Source organism: Varroa destructor, unplaced genomic scaffold (genome assembly GCF_002443255.2).
Source record: "Varroa destructor unplaced genomic scaffold, Vdes_3.0 BEIS01000007.1, whole genome shotgun sequence".
Classification (NCBI taxonomy): Eukaryota; Metazoa; Arthropoda; class Arachnida; order Mesostigmata; family Varroidae; genus Varroa; species Varroa destructor.
This window is the reverse complement of record NW_019211460.1, coordinates 28,634,350-28,657,891: the sequence shown is the minus strand read 5'-3', so window position 1 is coordinate 28,657,891 and position 23,542 is coordinate 28,634,350. Positions and strand designations below refer to the sequence as shown.

General features: G+C 41.9%; 1 protein-coding gene and 1 long non-coding RNA gene across 5 annotated transcripts in view; one reads left to right on the top strand and one right to left on the bottom strand.

Moving 5' to 3' along the window:
• LOC111254741 (uncharacterized) overlaps positions 1 to 23,542 on the bottom strand; it is a 288,233-nt gene that overhangs the window by 37,394 nt on the left and 227,297 nt on the right. For all 4 annotated transcript variants that reach the window (XM_086975229.1, XM_086975230.1, XM_086975228.1 and 1 more), the window contains 2 exons: positions 18,404 to 19,162; positions 7,162 to 7,281 (listed from right to left, as the gene is read on the bottom strand). In XM_086975229.1, coding sequence (XP_086831355.1) covers positions 7,162 to 7,281; positions 18,404 to 19,162 — 879 coding nt within the window. The remainder of the gene's footprint in view (positions 1 to 7,161; positions 7,282 to 18,403; positions 19,163 to 23,542) is intronic.
• Positions 14,580 to 21,562, top strand: LOC147754540 (uncharacterized). Its single transcript, XR_015317376.1, has 3 exons — positions 14,580 to 14,911; positions 15,446 to 15,566; positions 20,791 to 21,562. It is a non-coding gene; the product is annotated as an uncharacterized LOC147754540 (long non-coding RNA).

Genomic DNA, 23,542 nt, shown 5'->3' with positions numbered 1-23,542 from the left:
TTAGTTGTGTTCATACTTATCTTTGCATTGTCGGCTATTCCCCAAGCACAGAAGTGCGAAAAAGTTACCTCGACCCAATCGATACCCAAGGAAAACTGATAGGAAGATAGAACATTATCGATAGTTTAGATATCTTAGTTATTATCAACTGAATTAATTCCAAAGAACTTTCTAATTGGACAAGCGACCTATTCGATTGTTCTTTATATAATGAACGGGTATGAATTTTTCTTGCTATTCGTAATTCTTTTTTTGATATCGGACGTGTATACGGAATCGAGTGCATACGCTTAATGTTTACTAAAGGACGTCAAAATGCTCCCGGAATAAATTATCCCTCTTTCGTCAATTCAATTAAAGCGTAACTAATGTACTTCCTAGTTTCAAAATGGTAGCACCCTGGGACTTTGTGCTAACACTTGATATAATTATGTACATTGTTAAGGCACTGTTACAGGCCTTCGTATGCGTATTTCAGCATAAAGTGCGGATTATTCGTGCACGAACCTGTTTGACCAGTCTGCAGAGTCGTTTGAGTAAATAGGCACTATTGGCCTGAACTGACAGAATGGAGTGGACTCCATATATGAGCTATTCGAAACAGCCACATCAGCGAAAAGATCTGCTTTGCAGGATCGTGTTTTTCTCTTTCAACATTACCTCGTATTTCTCTGTTGTGTCGGCCATGCAGGATGCCCGTAGGTTTCGGTGTGTGTAAAAGTGGGGGGTTTGAAGATTGAAGGTGTCATTTACTACAGTCGACCTAAAGTCTATTTGCCACCCTGCCACACCGTGATCGGTGTAGGGGTTCGGTGAGGCGCGTTACCGCGTAGGCCTCCGTGATCAGAAGGAATCGTGGCGGAATCTGCTTGGCCGCCTGCCAGGAACTCAGCAAACAGAGACCACTAACGTCCCCTCCGGTCCGGGTCACGCCACTTCTAGCAGCACCAGCATTGTGCCCGTTTCGGCCGCTGCGTAGACGACCACTGTCGTAATCGCTGGCGCCAACTGTGGTATGGCAGCAGACGTAATCTTTTCTGCAAACGGTCACTTTCATGGACAAAGGCAAGGGTCGAAGCTTACTTCGGAAGGGTCGAAGTGTACTTCGTTTCGAAGATTGTTGAGAGCTGAAGAGGTAGCGTAAAAGTTAATATGCAAACGCGCACCGCGTAAGAGGGGCGTCCTGTCACAACATGGAGCGCTGTCCTACTATATCTACCACATGACTAGATTGTGTGATCACAGCTCTATGCAAACATAGTAGCAAGTTGTATGGTGACCTGCAGGGTCTGCTAACGCAACTATTTCTGTTTATGATAAAATTATTGGCTAACGCGGTTTTGAGAACGGTGTCAATAGTCAGTCACTTCACTTGTCATGATTTTCGGGAAGTCATAATGGATAACGATGCTCTCAGCGTCCACTGAAATACTAAAACAATAGCAGACAATATTTTATATACCAACACTGTCTTAAACAGGTTCTCTCTACGTTGAACTTTAAGCATAGTCACGCTGCAGCTAACTTTCAGCCGCTAGTCACATATAAGCAGTGAAAAGTGTCCTAATTCCACTTCATAGTCTAACTCTAATCTAGAAAACTTTTTTTTAAATGAAGACTAAATGGTGGAGTTTATTAGCTTTATTCTTAGAGTCGCTAGTCTACCTAAACTGCATTTTAGGCCAAAATTGGCAGATTTTTGGTCTGGTGCAATAATTGTATAAAAATTCACTTAGATTCTTTTGCACAGAAAGCCCTACTGTGTATACGTCTACTGTTATTTTAGCTAACTTTTGAAACGATTAAGTTGCAGATTTTTTAGAATATTTTTCCGGCCATTGCAATCATCAGCTGGAAGGTAAAAGTTTTTTTCCTTTCTCATCATTGCTTTCTCGATAGACTATTTCATGTTATGTGTTTGCTCAAAATATATTGTTAGGTTATCGAAGGCATTAGAAAATTTAGACAAGGCTTTCTAAAGGCGGGAGTATTCTACATGTATCTTGTATAATAAAAACGACGCTAACAATAATAATACCATTATAGATTTTGAAAATAATTAAAAGTCTTAAAACTCTAAGGCGAGAGGGGCTTTGGTATTATAAAATCTGGTCACAGTGATAGCTAAGGGCAAGCTAGAGTGGGCTTGTTGTTATGGTAAAGCCAGTTTGCTGAGATAATTTTCCCCGATTTTTGGCGTGGCAATAGTTTTCAATCCCATTTCCATTTCATTTTGTGCTGGGTCCACGCTTCTTCCAAAACTATTTTAGACAATATCTAGCAACATCGAATTCAGATCGATAACGATGCTCCTCAAAAGGAGAGTATGCGAAGTCCAAAATTAGGGTTCCATGTAATTTTATAATCCCAAAACCAAATCAAAGATCTTGCTAACTCATATGCCATAATTCAATTCTTTAAGCCATAGTTGGTGCTCTGCGATGCCCAGAGCCGACCAGCTGCGGACATTTTCACCTTTACTCCTTCTCGAAACGATTAGAGCATGTACATAATTGTTCGATAATGAGCCATATCATTGTCGGCTAAGGTTTTATTAAATTTAGTCTATTGAAAACAGGTTGCTCTATAGGTCTATAATAATGTTTTGTTTAGCTTAATTTTTTTGTGTAAGCAAAATAGATACTTGCTGAATGGTCGAAATTAAGATCAAATAACCTTGAATACATGTTTCTGCGAACACCAGTGGATAATTTAACGAAACAAGCCAACCATCTGCAACCGGCTTGCGCAGTTTGTTTTGTGGTTAACGTGAAACGGCAAAAATCCAGTTTATGACCAGCTTTTAGAGGTTTGGGCGGCTCGACGAAAATTGCGTATCCACCTGGAAAGCACACGACGACGCCGGCCAAATGCGAAAGGTACATCGCTTATACAGTCTTTACGACATCCAGTTGCTGGCAAGGGCAAGTTCTTTGACCTTGACTTACTTTTTAGCTTTTGAGCAGAACCCACTACCGGCGCTAGAAGAATTCGAATCGACAACTTCGACAGGGTAAACACCTGGCCTTCTTGCCCATTATAATCAATGAGTAACGTATCTTATTATGCTGCTCGCTATGGAGTAGGTAGCACTGTAGCTTATTTGGTAGTAGAAAAAAAAAAGCTAACTACGAACAAAGATTCGCTAATTGGGCAAACGCACTTTCAGTATTTGATGTTGGTTCTCCATCCATTCTGACTATTTTATCTAGTCCACAGACTAACTCTCCGTAGTATCGAATGATACAGAACAGTCGGGCCCAATAGTCACCTCAGCTAAATTTCACACTCTGTGCTCATCGAAACCCAGACAAATGCTGTGTCTGCGATACACGTATTTCTACAAAGTAGCAGTCCTTCTTACAAGTTTATGTACACAAAATGCTCGGAAATATTCGCAAGATAGCCAGTGCCACAGCAGCAGAGCCATTTTCTTTTTTGCAGAGGCACTCTTCTCACTCGGTTAAGTGACTTCAGCATTAATATATCAACTTCTTCCGAGACAGTCTACCATCGTCCTTCCTGCTGCTCTATGGCTTGCCCTTTATGCTACTGCATTATGTTCTGGTTGTTACCATTATGTTTTTTTTTTACAAGTATTATGATTATTTGATTCGACAGGTGAAAAAATCACTCCTGGGAATACGAGAGTACGATAGAGGTTATGGAGTCTACAAACAGCTTGACTGTAGTGTGAGCGAACACAGTCTTAATAGCAATTTTGTAATCAGGTCACGTCCACCATCACTATTTCCGCTCTTTGGGGGCAGGCATTACCCTCGGATACCATCGTATTATTGAACTTAACGACACTGCCTCTATTCGCACCAAGTTGTGCCTATTTCGATCTCCTTTCGTCGCGGCAAACGGAAGCGAAGAATGATGTGTAAAGGAGGAAGAAGAGCAATCGTTGCACCAGCGATTCTCGTCTAAACTGCGTCAATGATTGGCAGCGCTTCTGTTGGCCAGCTGATACCTCTATTGGAGCTACAGAGTGGCTGACTTCGGCTCCCGTTTGGCTTGGCTGAAGTCCGGCTTGAGCTTTGCCTGACCCACTCCTATTTTAGCTACAAGGATGAAAATAAGCACGTTAAGAAGGAAGGGGCCGGAGAGACCGTGTCCAAAGCAAAGAATTCTTTTCCCTATTTTTTCTGTTACTACTAATGCTGCGGTTCGCTCATCTCCTTTCTATTTTTGTACTTTTACTACCATCACCGCTGCTATGGCGACTTCGTGGCAATTTGCCCTTTTAAGCGAAGGGTTTTTAGAATCTCGCTTGTTAGTACCCTGTCGACGCTACTGTCCTGCCGCTCTCACGAGTGGCTTCAGTCTAGCTCTTTAAAGCTCCCTGGCCCTTACCAAACCTTTCTAATTTCATTCCGTCTGTGTTCTTGTAAAGGAAAAGAAGAAGGTTCTAACTAGTCAGAATTACCTAGCAACGCCAATGTCGCACTTCGCGCTAGGTTGCAGGTCCTGGGGTGGAGCTATGTGGTATGGTGGTCCTAAAAAGATTACACATCGACCTACAAAGCGACCCGGGTAATAGGCGTAACTGACTTATGATTCATTTGTGCTGCAAAAGTATTTAATTGGTCGAAAAGGCAAGAACAAGACTGGGCCTCAAGTGGCCAGATTGGGGTGCCGCAAGGTAATTTAATATACGGACGCAGGAACTAAGAAATAAATGCTGACCGTGTTACATATAAAGTTTTGTTACACATGTTGAAAAGTATATTTGGCGTACCGAAGGGTAAATAATGTGCGACAAGTATGAGGTGGGCTGGTGTTAACCGTAAAATAACAAACTGTCACAAATTTTGGCATGTATCTCTCGCTATGATGCTGTCTCGGAAATCTATTAAATGAACTGGCCTACTCAAAACAAGCACCGCTGTCCAATCGGAACATCCGAGAAAGCGACCACCCCCGGAAAAATTCTGAACTCAGAATCTAGAAATCGTAAATTTCTAAAGGTTAACAGAAGTCCGTCTTGCCTGCTGTTAGTGCTATCCTTGCTTCCCAGGTTCCGTTTGCCGCAGAAAACTTTCTCTGGGTGAAGCTTCCTTTAATAAACCGATTTCCACATAGCTCGCACAGAAAAGCAAGCAAACACTCAATAAAAGTACAAAGCTTGACATTCCTCCGTGTTTCTCGCGCCCAGTTGGTTTAAAAAATTGCGACACTTCAAGATATTTCTAAGGCATGCTAAGGCCCAAATTGTCTTTGTGTCTGTGATGAAAGCCACCTATCTGCTGACATATTTCTGTAGGTGAGTATTCTTCAGTTGAGATTCTTTGGCCTGGACAGATGATGCGTCGACACTACATTTTTCTTCAAATGAGCGAAACTATACCATTGAATTGCTTTTGATAACGGTTTTAACTATTTAAGGAGGGATCGAATCGATATCCTCGCAATTAACTCTACGGCGTTATGTCAGCATTGTGTCCTCCGCGAAGTGGCGTGCAGTAGGTCCCAAGAAGGAGAAGCTGAAGTAGACAGCTAAGGAGTGATTGTCTGCCAGTACGCTTCAACAGTTTAGCCACGAAGGTGCGCTAAAGAACATTAGCAAGAGAATAGGCTTCCCGTAAAGGAAATTGATAAAGCTAGCAGTGATATTAGGCGAATGCCCCAAATGAGAAGGGTAAATCTACACGTAGAAGCTTCTGTAACTTCTGTAGTTAAACAGGAGACATGTAGTCGGCAGATTTTTTTCTGATCTACGCTCGGATAGTTCTAATCCGTTTTAACGGGAGCATTACGTCATGAATTGAAATATACTCAAAACAAAATGTTCAAATATATATCAACTAGGCTCTATCATTTCCTCTCTTGGTGCCTTGTGTGAGTTCATGTATGGGCTGAACAAAAACAGCAGTTAATCCTATTGTATTTCCTCTGTCAAGTTGTTCTTATGGAAATCTGGCGTAACACGTTTTAGCAGCTCAGGCGGAGGTGTATTGCCAATAGGATGTCATCTCTACCGCACCTACCAACCGCCTGCGGAAGATCTATTGCTGCAAGCGTAAAGTAGCTAGCTGGCCGCGAGGACAGAGACCCTTTTCATTCACTTATCTGATAATGGATGTATGAAAGCAAGCTGTAAAGCACCAACCGTCGAGATAGACTCGTTCACGGTCAGCGGGGGCCACTCGACACGGCCAATTCACTTAAGAGCTAAGCCTCTCTCTCACTAGCGGAGGGTAGGAATTCTGCGTCTTTGTTGGTACGTAGCCAGCTCGCGGGTTCCGCAAACTGCTGGTTTATATATATACATGCAGAGATGAATAAAAATCGCATATCCAGATTTGATAGGTTAGGGCTCAGAAAAATAGTGGGTTAACTAGTGTGCCTAAACCTTCTTAAAATCAACCAAATAATCAGACATTCAAATTTGCACTGCTGCATGGCGCTGGAATTGTTTTGGTATGGTCAGATAGGCGGAGATCTATTGGAACTCATTTATATGAAGTCAATCATGGAAAGTGAGTCTAAATTGCTAAATCCTATCCATTTCAATACTATCTGACTATAGCTGTATAAAAGCGTTTGTATGAGAGAAAAGTGGCAAACCTTTCACTATAGGTTTCCTAATTATAATGTACAACTCTCTTGACACTATTTATTTGATCCAACATCTGTACGGATTTTTTGACAGACATACGCCTAAACACGAATATACAGAGAACTATTGCTAAATAAAGGACCTGAGGCAAAATATAGCAGTACCTAATTCTATGGCTAGAATAGCATAGACTATGTAGCAAAATAAACTGCTAATCAAAATTTTTTAAAAATATCCTTTTTATAAAAGTGTAGGCTTTCACTCTGTACTGGTGTAGGCCACCTTTTGTCCTGTTTATCTATCATATGCTAAGCGTACACATTATTGGCGTACTATGGTATTTCCATTATAATACTGATATTATTTAGTAACAGTTTACGTTGCGCCTGCATCGTAATAAGGCCGTACTTGATCTCAGTTGAAAATTAATGTCTCCAAAATAAATATCAGTTTAGCCTTCCAAATTTTGGTTAAGTTTACCTCTCGTACCTTATTAGCACAAACACATTGGTGGATATAAAAGCACGTCAAAATGACATAGAACAGTTCTTCATAAAGAAGGTCTATAAAGAGTTAGCAAAGTATCATATACTTACCGGCGTTTCGGCAGAGAAGCCGATTGCCGTGTGAACGTGGACTCAAGCCACTCACGAACCTCGGTGGGAACGGCGTCCGGGCGGACTTCTGAAAGCTCGTCATCTTCGTCGAGAAGCTTCCTGTAGAACGAGTAGAAGCGAAGTGACGTAATAAGCCGACCAGTGCGTGGATGACGGTGAAGGCAGCGGCGTCATGATAGAACGGGTTCCCAGACGAAGCACAGCAAGATGAAAAGAAGCCAACGAAGTTAGTATTAAAACAAATACAGGAAGACTTGTATCCCGGCTACAGTCAGATCAGTTTGGTTCTACGATGAAGCTTCAGCAAAAAGCGTAGTAACAAATATAACCTTTACCCCCAAACACACTTCACAATTCACACAGCCGCAACAAAACTTTCCAAACAGAACGAAATCTTGGCTTTGTGTTTTTTCTTGGCCTGACTGCAGATTCTTTCCTTTTGATTCTCTCAAGATTTAGCGAAAATAGAGGTGAGAAAGAAGATCTTGATTTTAGAAGGCTTAAAAATATCAGAATGAATCCTCCTCTTTAAGAGGTTTGTTTCTTTTCTCATCATTCCAATCGCTACACTGTCAAGGAAGCTGATAATAGCTTTTTAATAAAAAAAAAAAAAAAAACATATAACTGATGAGCAAATGATCGGGCGAAGAGACCTTTGGATAAAAGCCCTTTTTCTTCTCCTGAGTTGCGGAAGCATTGAGTGTCAAAGCGTCGGATCTGGTTGACGCGATTTGTTCTCAGGACACCGAGGGGCCACTTCCTTTATCGGTTGTTGGGTGAAAAAATTCGCAATTTACGAGAAGCGTAAGGAAGTCCAAAAGCTTTTTAAGGACAATAACATGAACCTTCATTCGCAGGAGATATATTTAATTTTCGGGCTACATATTACGAGATTATGTTGCAGAAGAGCTTTTTGTTGACATTTAGTTACGCGCGTGGCGTTTGGTTTGTTCCACTATCCGTCAAGTTTTAAATAATAGACACTATATAAAGAATTAAACTACATCTTCTTATTAAAAAATTTACTGCGCTGATCCAATGGCGCAGAAGTACAAGCATACATTTGATTCGTTCATATACATTAAACTCTAAATCGCAAATGTTAAAGTTACCGATGGAAAAATCTCTAAACGGCGAGACTCTCTATCTCTCGCTCTCTTTGCAAGCACTGTTTGTTTAGAAAGATGCTCATCCACGTACTGCACGCTCGACTTTTTACATTTGAACCGGAAGGTAGAGAAAAAAACCGCACGGAGCTGGATAAAATACTACTGTGTGACAACTTCTTAATAACTTCCTAGTTAGGCCCTAGTTAGGAGTTTTCGTAATATGTACGCTCTGCAATCATTCTCGGTTGCGCGATACCGTTATAAGATTAGTCGTAAAAAGGTGTATCGCGCCATTAAATTTTTTGAGGTGGTTATTATCAATACCTTCTTTCTATTTTCGCCAAGCGTATAATGTCTTCTGTATGCGCAGTTACAGCCACTGAGGCACATGGAGATGTCTAGGTCGCGACTACAACATAGTTTCCTTCAAAGGGCAATCTGTGTACTTAAAGTAACGTCAGCCACTATATTCGCTCTCGATGAACTGACCTTATTAAGCTTTATAATAACATCCAGTTCAGATAAGTGGTTCAGATTGTTATGGCAAGCGTTAGCTGTGTAATCAATACGTGAGGGCTTGCTATGCTGCTCGCTGTACCTCTTAACATGCAGGAATATAGAGCGATTCATTACATAATTACCTGCTCCTACCTTCTATAATTACGAAAATTAGTCGGAATAATAATAAGGTAACGAGGAAGGCTGTTCCCCAAAGGAATTAATGGTCCTTAAGATCGATCTTACTCAAAAAATTGTGGAACAGATGGCGCTATTGCCTTTTACGTAAATTCATAGAGAGAAACAAAGAACTGCTACAAGGAAGCTTTGATGAATGTGTTGAAATTCTGTTGTAGGTTCGTTTTTCCTAACGACTAAGAACAGATATGTTTTTATGGGCATGTACATGTTTCGATAAGTTTTCTATAAGAGCAATAATGTAACATTTGTATTCACATGAGCTCGACCAATGCCAAGCTCTGCACCCCCTAATCATGTCTAGATTAGACACGTTAGCAAATACAACGAAAAACGATCGGATCACCTCCTGGTAAATTTTTTAATGGTTATATGGCCTACGTAAATAAATGGTTAAGCAACACCCTGTTTCAGTCATGGTAGGTAAAGTTATATTAAATAAATCAAATACGCAGGATCTGCCCCATAAAGACGAACTGTTGTCTCGGAAGTGTACACGTTTTATTATGAGGCTAGGCACTACTTGGCTTACTCATTTGTCGTCTATATTTCACTAGTGATTTCCAAGAGGTCTAAAATAGCGTTCTTGTGCATTTTGTATTTACTACCGGACTAATATAACCCATTTAAGCGATAAGTTATAATAAAGCCAGGTTTATATTACAGAGCATCGGTTACTATAATTATTCAGAGAGAAGGCCATGGAGGCCGTACCCAGCTTTAAGTTAGGCAACCAAAAAAAGAAAAAAACCGAATATATATTTCGGCAAATCCGAGACTTTGTGGGGGCACGCCAGTCGCTGCTAGAAAACAGAGAGTGTAAATCGCACTAAATATAATTCGAGGTCTCATGAACGAATCACATTAGACCAACCGTTAACCGATGTATATAACTAAAATTATCACAGTCTGTATTCCTATAGAATTTTCCTACCATGGAGATCAACTAGTTCGTTAATTCCATCAAATCGATTACATTTTGGCTAAATCTTATTTTTGTAACAAATTGCCCGACCCAAGGCTTTAGGATTTCGTACAGAAAATGCAGGCCATGTGTCAGCGACCTAAGACGTTGACGTACATAGTGATTCCGATGGGTGCGAGTCGCTATCGAAAAACGATGATGGGAGCAGAGAAGCACTCGTTCCTCTTTCAAGTTCGGAAATGGAAATGAGGTAGTAAGTAACATCGGCAAGTCGAGAAGCCAGTCAAAGTATTTGAGGTGTGCAATGGCCAAAGAGCTAAAAGCTCGACGTCACTTGCTCCTTGACAAGAACTTCCTCTGCATCACCGACTTGCTAGCTGTGAGTCTCACATCCGCGGATTTGCCGGGAGATCTCTAATTCCTCACTACCCTGTCCTATGACAGCTGCTCTGCCAGCAGTTGTTTACTTGGCGCTCCAAAAGATCTCTTCCAGCAGGGGCAAGTAGGATAAGGTGATGTGTTAGTGCTCAGAATGCTAAGTAGCTACAGAAAACCAGCGCTGCGATGCCTGAGCCGCGCCCAGGCCAACCCATCAGACCCAAAGTACTTGGGGTAGCACAAAAGAGCAAAATCTAAGACCTTTTTAACCTTTAGAAGTAATACCTCGACAATTGAGACGGCGTCATTCATTATTACATGGTCACTTCGGCCACTACTGAATTAAGTAACACAGTAAAATCTAAAGATATGTTACCACTTACGTAACAATTAGACTTAAAAGTTGCAGTTTAACGATTTAAATATAAGTAACGTGTAAGGTATACTGATAATGAAAACGATGTTTGATGAGTTTATAGATTGACTAACTGGTTGTTAACAAGTTATAGAACTTGTCTAGTCTAGGGTAATAGAATGGCAACCCAAGCTCTTGCTTTGGGTTTGCGGAATATTAAAAAATTCCATGATGACCTTAATGACTTTTTTGTTGTCTCTGTCTTCCTTTCGTACATTAGGTTAATTTTATCATCAACCGCTTCATCAGCTGAATGCTGGAGCAGAGTATCTCGGTAGCTAGCTAGTCTGTAGACAAGAGTGGAACCCTATAAATATCTTCTCTCCGTTTCCCCGGACCTCTAATTGCGGTCACAGTTGGACACCTAATGGCAGTAGGGAGCAACGGTCGTGACAATAGCAGTCAATGAAAGTATATCCTTTACCAAGCACTAGCGACAAACAAGGGCATTACGAAAGGATTTTGGCAGAGAAGTGACTACGTTGACACTATGTGTATATATATATATAGAAGGAAAAACAAAGGAAAGAAGAAAAAATGTCTTACATGTTTCTCGGTTGTACAAATAGGACTGGGCTATTTCCAATAAATAACCGAAGATCTGCGGAGTATATCCTAAAGACGGAGAGAAAAAGTTGATCACGTTTGTTCTTTGGAACGGGTAGTGAGGCTTTCTGCCGTACTTACTGGCCGTTACCAAACCAAGAAGGAGATAAAAATGGAAAGCTAAGGGGTGCAGAGAGAGGCTCGCTGACGTTGCTGCTATTCTCAGGAAGAACAATGAGTTTGTGTCCCCGCTCGTCCGACTTGTTAGTATCGGTCGACAAAGCTGGATCGTGTTGTCTATTGCTGTTCACTTACCCTATTGTTCTTCAGTTATGTCTCCCTAGTTCCTTTAGCCCGTTACCTTTCGCAACGCTTTCTTTTTTCTACGTAGCTGTCTGACTGACTTTCTATTTGACAGAGGCTTGATTTGGTGGAGCGCCTTCTCGTTAGTTGATGATCAGTAAACGTGGAAGGTTTAGACCAAGTGTGGGTGATAGGAGGTACACGTACGCCATAACGGACAGTGAGGTAGACGGACCCACAAAACTCATTGATTTTATATTGCTTCCCATCCCTAGAATCCTTTTCGTCTGTTATACGCTGCTGTAGAGTGCTTCATTGAGCCTGCTCCGTGCACGAGCATACTGTTTAAAAGGTGGACAACCAAAAATCTAATAAGGCCAACAGGAACAGTATAGCTTCCTGTATATCGTGAAGTAAAATGACTGCTTTTTGTCCTTGATTATAAATAACTGCACCGTAGACGACGTAAATTTCGAATGGCAGTGATGCACCTTGTGCTGCGGCTGTAGCAGGGCAGACCGGAATCCTCTAGGCTTTTGTCCTGGAGGTTTTTTCGTGATCGTCATTTTTAGCATATGAAACACCTGCCTGATTACCGCATAGGCAGCCAGCCAGTCAAGGCAACATTGCAAGACAGTAGCTGTAAAGACGCGCCTTGTAGGACAAATCCGGTACATTGTTACATAACCGTCTCTTTGTTATGATCAGATAATGATGCATTAAGAAAGATGAATGCGTGCGTCACACATATATTGCATATCTATAAGAATATGTACGTCCTATTTAGGTTGGTCAGGCTGAATATCTGTCTGCATGTGGCACCATCAAAGTCTAAAGTATATGGGCAATTTGTCGGTCTAATTTCGTCCAATTTTAATCAAAAAAGGCAACATAGATTTATTGGAGTCAACTACACGATTGCTAATGTAAATTTTCTTTAGGCGTAGACATGCCTAGAAGTAGCTGTACCACGTTTCGTTTCTACTGAAAAAACTCTATGCCAGTTCACCCCATTTTATTGTTTCTGCGCACAGACACTATCGATCGAGGTTAGCACGAAATTCGACTCTATTAGGAACTCAAAATGTTCTTCCCCATAGTCAAGGTATTCAAAAATAGTATTAGTTTGTCCTTGTCATTAAGTCAGTATTGACTGGTGCATTGTTGACGTTTCAAACGAGTGAGCTTTCTATTTGTCTGATTGTAATCTCTGTCGGGCCTGCAGTGTGTCACGACCGTTTATTTTGGTTATGTACACGATTTTTTCCTTTATTAGCAACACAAGGTTCATTACATTAAGAGCAAATGTGAATTTATAAGATTCACATGCCTCTACCATACACACCGCGTGAAGTACCGTCCCGTGCTTGTACCGTGAAACTTTACACAACTGGAATTACCAGTAGATGCCTTAACGGAAAGCAGCAGGGTCGACTGGCCAGCATCATAAAGGCCGTGTATCGATCTCCTGATCGATAAAAAGTCACTGCTGTTGTGAAGCCTATCGCCGTGTCCTGACTTTGCGGATACCACTAAAAGTCGCCCAAACGTACATCACAAAAACGCCACAAATGACGAGCAAACTAAAACGTTTAGCTAACCGACTCCTGACGGTCAGCAACCTGTTATAAAAAACGGTATCATCTATATATATATATATATATATATATATATATATATATATATTTTTTTTTTGTCTCTTAATTAGCTACTTGTCTTATAGGAAAGCAAAATTCAGGGACAGCAATGACGCTAAATTTGTTCAATATACATATACATACAACTTGACGCTATGCAAACGCAGTAGGAAAAATAGTAAACTGTGAAGCTATCAAGTGGGAGCAGAGAGAACTGCGTTTTACATCTTAGGTTACTAAGCTGTAAGAAAAATCACATAGAAGGCCCATTGAAAGGGGAAAGGAAGGCACAATTTTGATCAGTTTGAATGAGCGTTTGCGTAAATCAACCAGGAAGGCCGAGGTCACTGTTGCACCCAACCCACTCGGTTTAGTCCATGACTGAATATTACGTTGCACAATGCCAAAATGACATATGGAGTTTTGATTAAAAAATAGAACCATATGAAAATTTTACAGTACGTATATAGTTGTAATTTATGTCAGCTTTTTGGTTGATATTCATCTTTGCTAAATGAACTCGATGACTTTAACATGACAAAATATATTCGGGATATTCGAAACATCAAATGAAACAGCAAACGAAGATAAGCTTACGTCATTGCCGATTTTAGTTAAAGTACAGTTAAATCTTTAAAAACTTCTCCCATGTAATGGACAAAGGATGCAACGCATCTGATATTATCCACAAAGAATTTTGTCGTAGTGACAAATTCAATTCATCCTAAAGGAAATGGCTAGGCTAAAATAAAAAAAAGGCTAAGAAGGATCTTAGCAATTTCTTACTTTTTTACAATACTTCCCGCCTGTACGTGTGACCTGAAGCTCTGACAAAATGACAAATGGTTCCTAATGAAGGAGATGGCTTTTTTGATTGCAGTCGTCCACGTTTTTCAAAGAAAAGAAGACTGTCTGCCCTACCCTAGCTATTTGAGGTATGTTTTAATGAGAGTGGAAGCGGCGCACATAAAAAACTGAACTAGAAATAATATTATACTTCTAGCAAGCTCTGTTTTCCCATAGAGCAGTACTTCTTTTCAGTTATTTTGCACGTGTCCTTTTCCCCTCACGCCTCTCAGCAAATCCTGGTGGGAGATAACAGTATCAGCCCATAATTACGTGTTCATTCTCTGGCCGTCCGTGCGACTCGCTCAGCTCCACTGTAGATCAGCCCATTCGAATCTATGCAATTCGATTGGTGAATTCTCTGGGAGCTGACTCATGGCACGATTATCCACAGATGCTACTCATAAAACGGTTGAGTGGAACCTGTGAGGACGCATCCGAGATGAGTTGAAAGTGCATTGTGCTTACTGCCTGCTCAGCCGAGCGTACTAGCGCACTATAAAAGACTGGGCATGCACATACACACGTAGGCTGGACTGACTCTTCCCTCTTATACTTGGTTCAAAACAGCGAAGCCAGAGGGATTTTCAATTGCCACAGGTTGATTGCTTTCGATACACTTGTATACGTATACGAGTTCCACACTCGCATTCCGGCCAGGCGTCTAGTGAACAGGGCGAACCATCGAATACCAAACTGTAGACCGCCCACAAACGGACATTCTTTAATGCCTGCCTAAGCACAGAGACGAGAACAACGGAAAGTGTGGGCATGAACGAAAAAGAGGCCAACCAAGAGAACATGAAAGCAGCCGCAACGACAAATGGAAGCACCTTGGCAAGCTTTCAGGTTCGGTCCCTAGTGCTTCAAATTGGTGAGGATGCGTTCTGTAACCCATCCATTCCAACCAATTGGATATCGGTCATATTGACTGCAGAGAGAGAATGTGCGCACTTTTGCATACCGCTGATAGTTGACTGCTACGTTTACTTTTCCCATTACACGCGCTCCCGCAAAAGGTCCTGTTATATCAAACAAAGCATCAGTTGCAACAAGCCGTTACAAGATAGACAGATAGATTTACTTTGTGCACATTGCGGCTTTCACGATTTCAGAAGCACCGCTTCTTGTTCTAAGCAGTAGCAGCTTTGTTCAGCTTCGGAATCTTTTTTTTTTTTCTATATCTTCTTTACTTGGCGCTTTATACTTTGTTTTCGCTTATCTTCCCTTCCTGCCTTTCGTCTGCGTGCCTATTTAGTTTCCAACCTCCGTTCCCCGTGACGGTTCCACCCCGCCAGGGCCAGTACTCAAAACGCATTTCTTAATTTCAAATTGGTGCAGTTGAGTCTTTAGGTAGAACCCAACCTGTTTCCAGTCACTAACTGCTCTGCGGGTTCCGCCTTTCCAGGAATTATATGACCTCTTGAGTTGGGACACGAACGAAACAACAGCGGAACCTATAACAACGACCTTACCAACAGCAGGCGATTCAACCGAGCCAACCTGGCCATCGCTCAGCGATCGAATAGGTAAGAACTAACGCATGCTCGGACATAGCTTCGCGGAGCTTCTTTTAGACGATATAGTTTTAATTGTAATTGAATATTAATAAGTGTATCGGCCAGATTGTCGATGAAGTATAGCGTACGAGCAAACCCCCACCATTGGCATACAACCATCTAGTCACCTATCATTACGTCGACGTAAAAAAATAGTTGTAGTAACTCGGTAGAAAATAGATATATATTGCTATACTAAACATTATACGGACCTGCATTGAATTTTACACGTTCCCCTTATTAACTTTTGATGTATTCAACTGTTCAAATAGATGGATTTGCTTTTCGCTGAAATCCGAAGTAAGCTTTTCTGCTATAGTTTATCTTCGTGGCCAGCATAGAGAAATGCGACTGGTGGCAATTATGAAGCTCAGTAGAAACGATTGAGTAAACGCGTTACGTCCTGAGAAAACGACATCGTATTGTTTCGTTTTCGCGTTTCTCTGTCAATCAGCGAGTGTCTACTGTTCCGTGACGGTTTCTAAGTACGTTAGCAAAAGCTATCAAATCGACTGCAACAATTGCAATAGTAGCACCTGTCTCTGCCAAATCTATCTACACAGACAAAACGATATATACACACACACACACACACCATTTAAAAATATTATCAAAATACGATCAATGATTCTCTAACGTGTACGTATGTCATTTACTTAGAGTGACAGTTAGGCTCAGGTGTGATCTGTTGAGTCGTATACATGTCTACTCTTTACGAGACAGAATTACTATCAAAGGCACTATCTCGAATATGTTTTTATACTAGTACGTAAAGGTACGCAAAAGGAATTCTTGCATAAAATAGGACAAGCGTTATGGGTCGTCCGTCACTGACTGCAGTCAATCAAGCATTGACGTCAGCTTCGATCAGTTAGTCTATATATATTCTGAAAACAAAGAATTCAAGACCTATAATGATATAATATGATAGGATGTGAACAGCGCTCATTGAGATTGCTCAGTGCTTAATATTGTGTGGTGATTTTTTAATAGCGATAATAATTAGGGGCAAGAACGTTTCTACCGAGTGATCGGTGCTAGTGGGCTATTTCGTTCTAAACTTAAAAAGATTCCTTCTTCTAGCAACGGTAAAAAAAGACACTTGGTTCTGTGTGGAACACGCAATGAACGAGGTTGAATACAATGGAATAAACCTGAAATTATAATATAATAGGTAGATAATTATAGTGCTGCGTTCTACAGGCAGGCACGACTACAGGACGATAGTGGGTCGCGGGGCAGACGGATCAACATGGTGGATAGGTACACCATGACGAGTCATGACAAAATATTGGCAAATTTAACATCGATCGTTAAATACTGTTCGTGGATTAACTGTGGATGACGAACTAATCGTGTGTGATAGTGCTATTAGGTCATCGTGTAACTACAATTGGGAAGTTAGTCTAGTGATTAAATTAACTTGGTGCGTGTTCCTCGAGCAGCGAGCAGTGCCTGCCATCGACGTATAGAATAGTGAAAATGATATCACACGAGGTGAGCGAAAACCGCTATAGTTAGAAAGGGTGTGCTAGAGTTTCTTCTTCTAGGAGCTTCATTTTTTTGTCGAGCGTAACTGTCTGATATCGTTCAAAGCCGATCAACGTCTTCAGCAACGGATGCTGATGATAACATTAAATCTAATGGTAATATAGGTACAACGACAATGCTTTATAATGAAGCCGTAGCTAAAAGCGGTGAATCAAAACAACGTGATTCATAACAGAGCATATGTGTAATAAAATAATGTAAGAGGAATTGCGGAATGAGAGCGACATCGATACTGGGCGTTAGCCCTAAAAGAAATAGAGTTTGAAAGGCTGAGGTGTTGTCCAATAAAAAGGTCCAAGGGAATCTCACATAACGAATAATGGAGAACAGTTAGGCCAATCGTTACGCCTGGCACGACGCGTCGTTATTATATAGTTTAACAATATGGAATCAATCAATTAATGATGACGCATGCAAAAAGCTCCCTGCACATTTACAGAAACTAATACGGTAATAGAGAACCGGCGATAGTCATAGCGACCTTAGACGAATGATAGCGTTATGTACTATTACTTAGGTTAGTGTATGTGAAGGTCAGCTAAACGCTGATAAGCTATGGCAGTTGGTGCTTACACGAACAAATATGAGAAACACTATATAAGGTATATGAATAGACATTGAAATATAGTTATTGTTTAATCGACCCTTTTGGATAGTGTCTGTTGGCGAGGAGCTGTCTCAGCCACCTTTTCTCAGCTTTCCTGGCAAGATCTCAGAAGTGAACCAAAGTAGTGCATGGATACAGGGTATACTCAGCTAGTTACGTCGTCGCTCATATACGAGGGAACAAGCTTGTTGATATAGAACGTCAGCGAAAACTGTTTCGGTGTGTCAATCGTTGTATGTGTGGCATGATAGGTCAGTGTACCCATGAATAAGCTTGTCGGCCAGATAGTAAGTAGATCTTAGACACGTTCCTGGGACGCGTTCTCAACCAAAAACACGCTCGCTCGCTCGCTCACTGTACACGGACTGAAATGGAATATTATGTAATTGAGTGGTAAACAAAGCACAGGTACAGAGTGATGACGAGGTCAACAGAGAGGTTTGGGGATATATTGAAGGTGGATATAAGGAAAGTGTTGCTTAGACAAAATAGTTGATGGCTGTAGCTGTTTGTGGGTAAAATTGGTTGGAATTGCCTAGAATCATAGCAGAACGCGGCTGAGTAACGGAATGGTGCTATCTGTATTGTACGATGTAATGAAACGGACACGATGGACAGTCGAGTGACTGTAGAGGGGGCAAAAATGCACCTGTCAGTGGTGGCGTTGCGACCCCTGGCCGGGGCACGGGAGCTACGCTGGACGCGTGGCGAGCCCTCCGTTCTGGTGCTCAACAATGCGGCACGCCTCTGCTCACGTTGGCTGTTTTCGTTTTCACCTAGTCGAATGACGTCGATGCTCTTCTGCGCGCTTAGTCGACAGCGGGCACCGGCCGCCAAAGAGCTGCGTCCGGGCGAAGACGATCGGTTCGTTGAGAACGCTAAAAGGCCGCCCGTCGTACTCGAGGTCGCCGTCAATAGGCGCCGCGGTACAGTTGTTGTTATTGCGGCAGCTGATGGCGACGCCGTGCTGCCTGGTGATGTACGACTGTTCCTTGCATCAGTATCGTTAATAGATGATGATGTTGTTGTTGTTGCTGCTGCAGCGATTTCAGGCCCAGCTGGAGGTGCTATGCCGACAATTATTGCACCGCTGCTCGACAAAACGGGCGCCATCGTCCTCGTGCAAGGAGAATCAGAAGCAGCAGAAGTCGCACTAGTTGAAGAAGCTGAAGTAGTCTTTATGGTTGAGACGACTGCGGCGGTGCGATGCGCCGCTGGCGGCAAGCAAGTCGCCGACGGCGGTGTAGCCTGAGGGGGTGGAGGCGGCGTTGTTGGGGTGGGCTGACACCCTGCCGCCGTCGCAGCAGCAGCAGCGGCAGTAACAGTGGCTGATAATGCGATTGCTGGCGCACTGTGGTGCCTGCCGAGCCACCCCTCAGACGCCCGCTGCAGACCCCATCTGCCCTGCCTGGGGGAGATATAATATGATACAGATACCATCGACATGATACGTATATAGAGATAACGAGAAAAAGACAGAGGCAACAAGGGATCCGTAGATCATAGAGAAACAAACAGGTAGGTTCATAAATAATACGAAAGATAGAGGAAGATTACGAATGTGAAATGCGGAGGAATTGATAAATTGGGCGATTCGTGTATCATTCTAAGCGAATGTACGTACATAAAATAACAGTACATACAGGAAAGTTCGAGCGAAGAAGTCATCTTAATATATTAACAGAAGTGGGAGGGACTTTTGAGAAAACCAAACGATTGCGGTCGTGCGGAAAGGTGGATGGAACAGATCGAAGAGTCAAAAAGAAGTTAAGAAAAATCCGATAGAGAAACATCCGAGAGCAGAGAAGGAACAGCACGGTCGTGAATTTCATCGGCAAAATACATTCGGCCATATCGGTAGAGCTAGAGGAAAGTTACTGACATTTGCTAACTTGTTGACATATTCACAGGAATATTGGATTTTAAAGGAATAAAATAGAACACGGATTAGGGTAGGTGGAGAAGCGAGAGACAAAAGATTTTATCGCAATGAGTCACAACGATAGCTGAGTAGCCGGGTTCGTCAAACGAGGAGACGAAACGTGTAACGCTCCCGAGTCCCGCAGAAAGAAAAGTCGCTGACTTGACAAGGTCTCGGACGCGAATCGGAGCAGGATCTAGGCTGAGTCAGCGTTGTCCGCGTACATGGAAAATGAAAATGGAACGACGCAGGTCGTCGGCCAGCGAAAAGACTGAATGAAACCAGCGATCGAGAAGCGTCGTTCATAGAGAGAAGAAAGAAAAAGGGCAACGAGAAAAAAGATGGATAAGCGAGTTCGATAAAAGAGTGGGGGGGCATTCAAATGAGGAAATATGTTTGACAAAGCCACACTAAAATCTTGGGTTTGATGACAAGGACAGGTAACGATACTGTAACATCTGACTATAGTCGGCAACCACAAAATCATATTATACCATACGTTTGATAAACTCGATAGAATAATGGACGCTGGACGTCCACTCATAACAACTCGACGCCGTATCGTCTAAAAAAAAACTAACAGAAATCACAACAAGCGACGGTCACGCGGCTGTTCAGGAACAACAAAATCGATATCTCCTCGAGCTCAGATGCTGTTGAATCGTAACGGATGCTGAGATGCTGGATAGAAACGAATGGTCAATCTCAAAAATGCTAAGCAAAACAGAGGTAAATTTCTGAGGATTCATAGGACGACTGAAAGTTTTCTATCTACCCCTTTTCAAAACAGCCAACAAAGGACAGCTAAAATGATGATACGCTCGTTTCCGGAGCGGGCCACGTTGACAGGCGTTGGTCAGCATAATAGCTGACTAACAGTTAGCAGTTGTAAGAGAGGATTACGGCATACGAACTCGATTATTTAGTGTTATGTTGAGGTCGATGTTTGCAAGAAAAACAGAGAAAGCCAAGCATTTGAAAGCATATGTGGTTAGATATATGCCTTACAGCGTAAATTCATACCGGCTGCCCTTCCACTTAACTTATCTCTGAAAAAAGATTGACAAGTTGGATAGCTGCTAGACCACTAACATATCAAGCGTCGGTCGTTGCAGGTGTAAATGAAACTTGCCGTTTTATTCTCTGCTGGAGAGTGGAGAAACGCTTCAAGCCCTAGACCCCAGTCGAGCGGATTTCGCTACCCGAAACAGGCCACTCTTCCAGCGCCTTCGGCAGGACAGGTTTGAACGAAGCAAAACCAACTAAAAATGAACGCCATCATTATCCCATCTTAGGGACCGTTCATGATATACTGATGCGACAATCTTGGCTGAATCCCGACCGCATAATTCGACCGCATTTGACTATGCATTTAAACGCATTAACCAAAACATGCAATGCTCATATCTAAACAACGATAGCAGAATGTCACGACAAAACGCCCACGAAATTTGTTTACGTTACCAAATCGAATGTTTCGTAGCGCAGCTTGATTTAAAGTCGCGTTTGTACTCTAAGGCCCCTATTGTTATGAGATGAAGTACAAAACTTTACCACATATATACTGTTATAACTGTTTACTACTAACGTAAGTTATAATCATCCACTCAACTTAATTATTTCGTGTTAGGCAAATATTGTTTCTTAAGACGACGTTTCAGATATTTTCTTAGCTTATGGACTAACAACATACGATAATTCAAATAAAAGTGATTATTTGAGCTTGGCGAAATGAGCCGCCTGAAGGAGAAAATTAACTTTCGCATGAAGTAGAAAGTAAGTCCAGTAAATGGACTAAGTGGCTGTTTGGAGGAATGTTTACAAAGGACGAGGCAAACACTTCATTTACGTTGGTCCAAGAAAAAGACGCCCTTCATTCCATAACCTGAGCTGTATTCAGTGTTTTTCAACAGCAAATTTGTTTACATCTGGCATAGGCAGACGAGAACCGCAGGCCTAACATCACTAAAGTATCATAAAATAGAGACGAGTTGTGAATTTTGCTTTGCTTCACTTGGACCTACCCATAGCAGGTGGCAATAACCCTAGTAACAGATGACTCTACAAATGGCACCTGTTTAGAGGAACCGAACATTCGACGAGCTGTTTCTCTTGCCTAAGAAAAATGGGAGTTGATTATCTAAATCGTTATACGTTGCTATATTAAGCTCTTAACTACATCGTGTATACGATCTAGCTATTTATAATGTAATATCTGGCTTGTCCGTTGCTAACATTATAATATCATGCATCGAGCCCCGCTTCGTCTGAGGATCTGTCTGTGTATGGGTTAAGTAAAAGTCGGCATTTTTTTCAATGTTTTTTGCGCAAATTGAATGGGTACTCAAAATAATAAAAAACTATAGGACTGCCGCCCAGTTGATAGTTGACTCTCACTTGAAATCGAGGCAAAAAAAATTCCAATGGGTAGGCAGGTATCACCCGAACAGCGCCTATGTGTATATCTACTGTACCTTAACGGGTTGAAAGACGGTAGTTACACAAGACTGTCTTGCGCTGCAACTGACATGCAACAGACCAAGCTGAAATTGCGTCAGACGTTTTTCAGGTGAAGTGAACGATGGGTTGCTGCCGCCGATAAAAAGAGCCGATCACTGCCCCGTGCTGTCAGCACTTCTGCTGCGTTTGGCCAGTGCCAAACGTCGTTAAAAAAAAGAAACTTGGTCGACTTATTTATGATGCCTATAAACAGGCAGGTCTAAAAGTGGACTGATATACAGATCAGACGCAAGTAAGACCTGGTTAGGAGTCTAGAGAGATAGCTGAATTGACCGAGATTGTAGAAACCGTGCACTCGTTCACTGCTAATATGCCTGTTGACGAAGTAACAAGTAGGGCAATAACAGAGAGAGAGAGAGAGAGAGAGAGAGAGTTTTTCACTATAAGTGCTGCTTTAAATGAGGTGCACCAAGCAGTCACATAGCGGCAACAGGAGATAACGGAAACTCAACCGACAACGTCGGAAAGTTAAACTGAATGAAGGACAATTCGAAGCCAGAGATGTTCATTTTGACAAAATATTTCCGGGAATAATCCTTGCTGGCTTTGCCATCTTAGCGGGGTTAGCAAAATAATTTCCGACATAATGCCGACTCAGTAGGATTTGCAACCAAAAGACCACAGGTATGTTTAGTTGCCTTCCCAATTTCTAATTTTTTTCTCTACAACTGTGCACAAGCGAATCCATGCTCAAACTTCAGAAATCCACTTTATATAGTTCATCGATACAAGTGGTAGACAAAAAAGATCAAAGGCGGCGGTCTCTTTGATTGCGTTGGATCTCATGGTACACTCACCCTCCAGTAGCGTCCTTGGAAATCCAAGTTTTCGGATCCATGAAGCACAAGCTTCACCAATTGCGTTTGTTATCTCTGATAAAGTTTAGCAGTAAGGCTGAAACACATTTTGCAGCAAGGGTGGCAAGAATCATTGATATAGTCTATTCGAATTCTGATTCTATAAGAACTCTGAGGATTAGATGTCAAGTTGTCATATTCCAGTACCCTGCATTCTCCGAGAAACACAATAATATATAAGGGTTACGACGCTGAAACATAATCAGTAGGAGCATAGGATGCCCATAGTGGGTTCATATAGCCTGTTACAGTGGCCCCAAAGTCTGCTTGCGGATAGTATACCTCAACGGCTGTGCCCTTAGCTGTTCACCACTTCCGCGTAGGACCTTGAAAGCCGACTAGCGAAGTGTTGGCGAAGCGATTGGCTGCATGTACCGTAGGCTTAGACCAGGCAGTATATTAGCAGGAGTAGGGCTGACCACCAAATAAAAATTGGCCAAAAATACGACGGAGGATCAGACAACCAGGATAGCCAAATACTAACGTATTT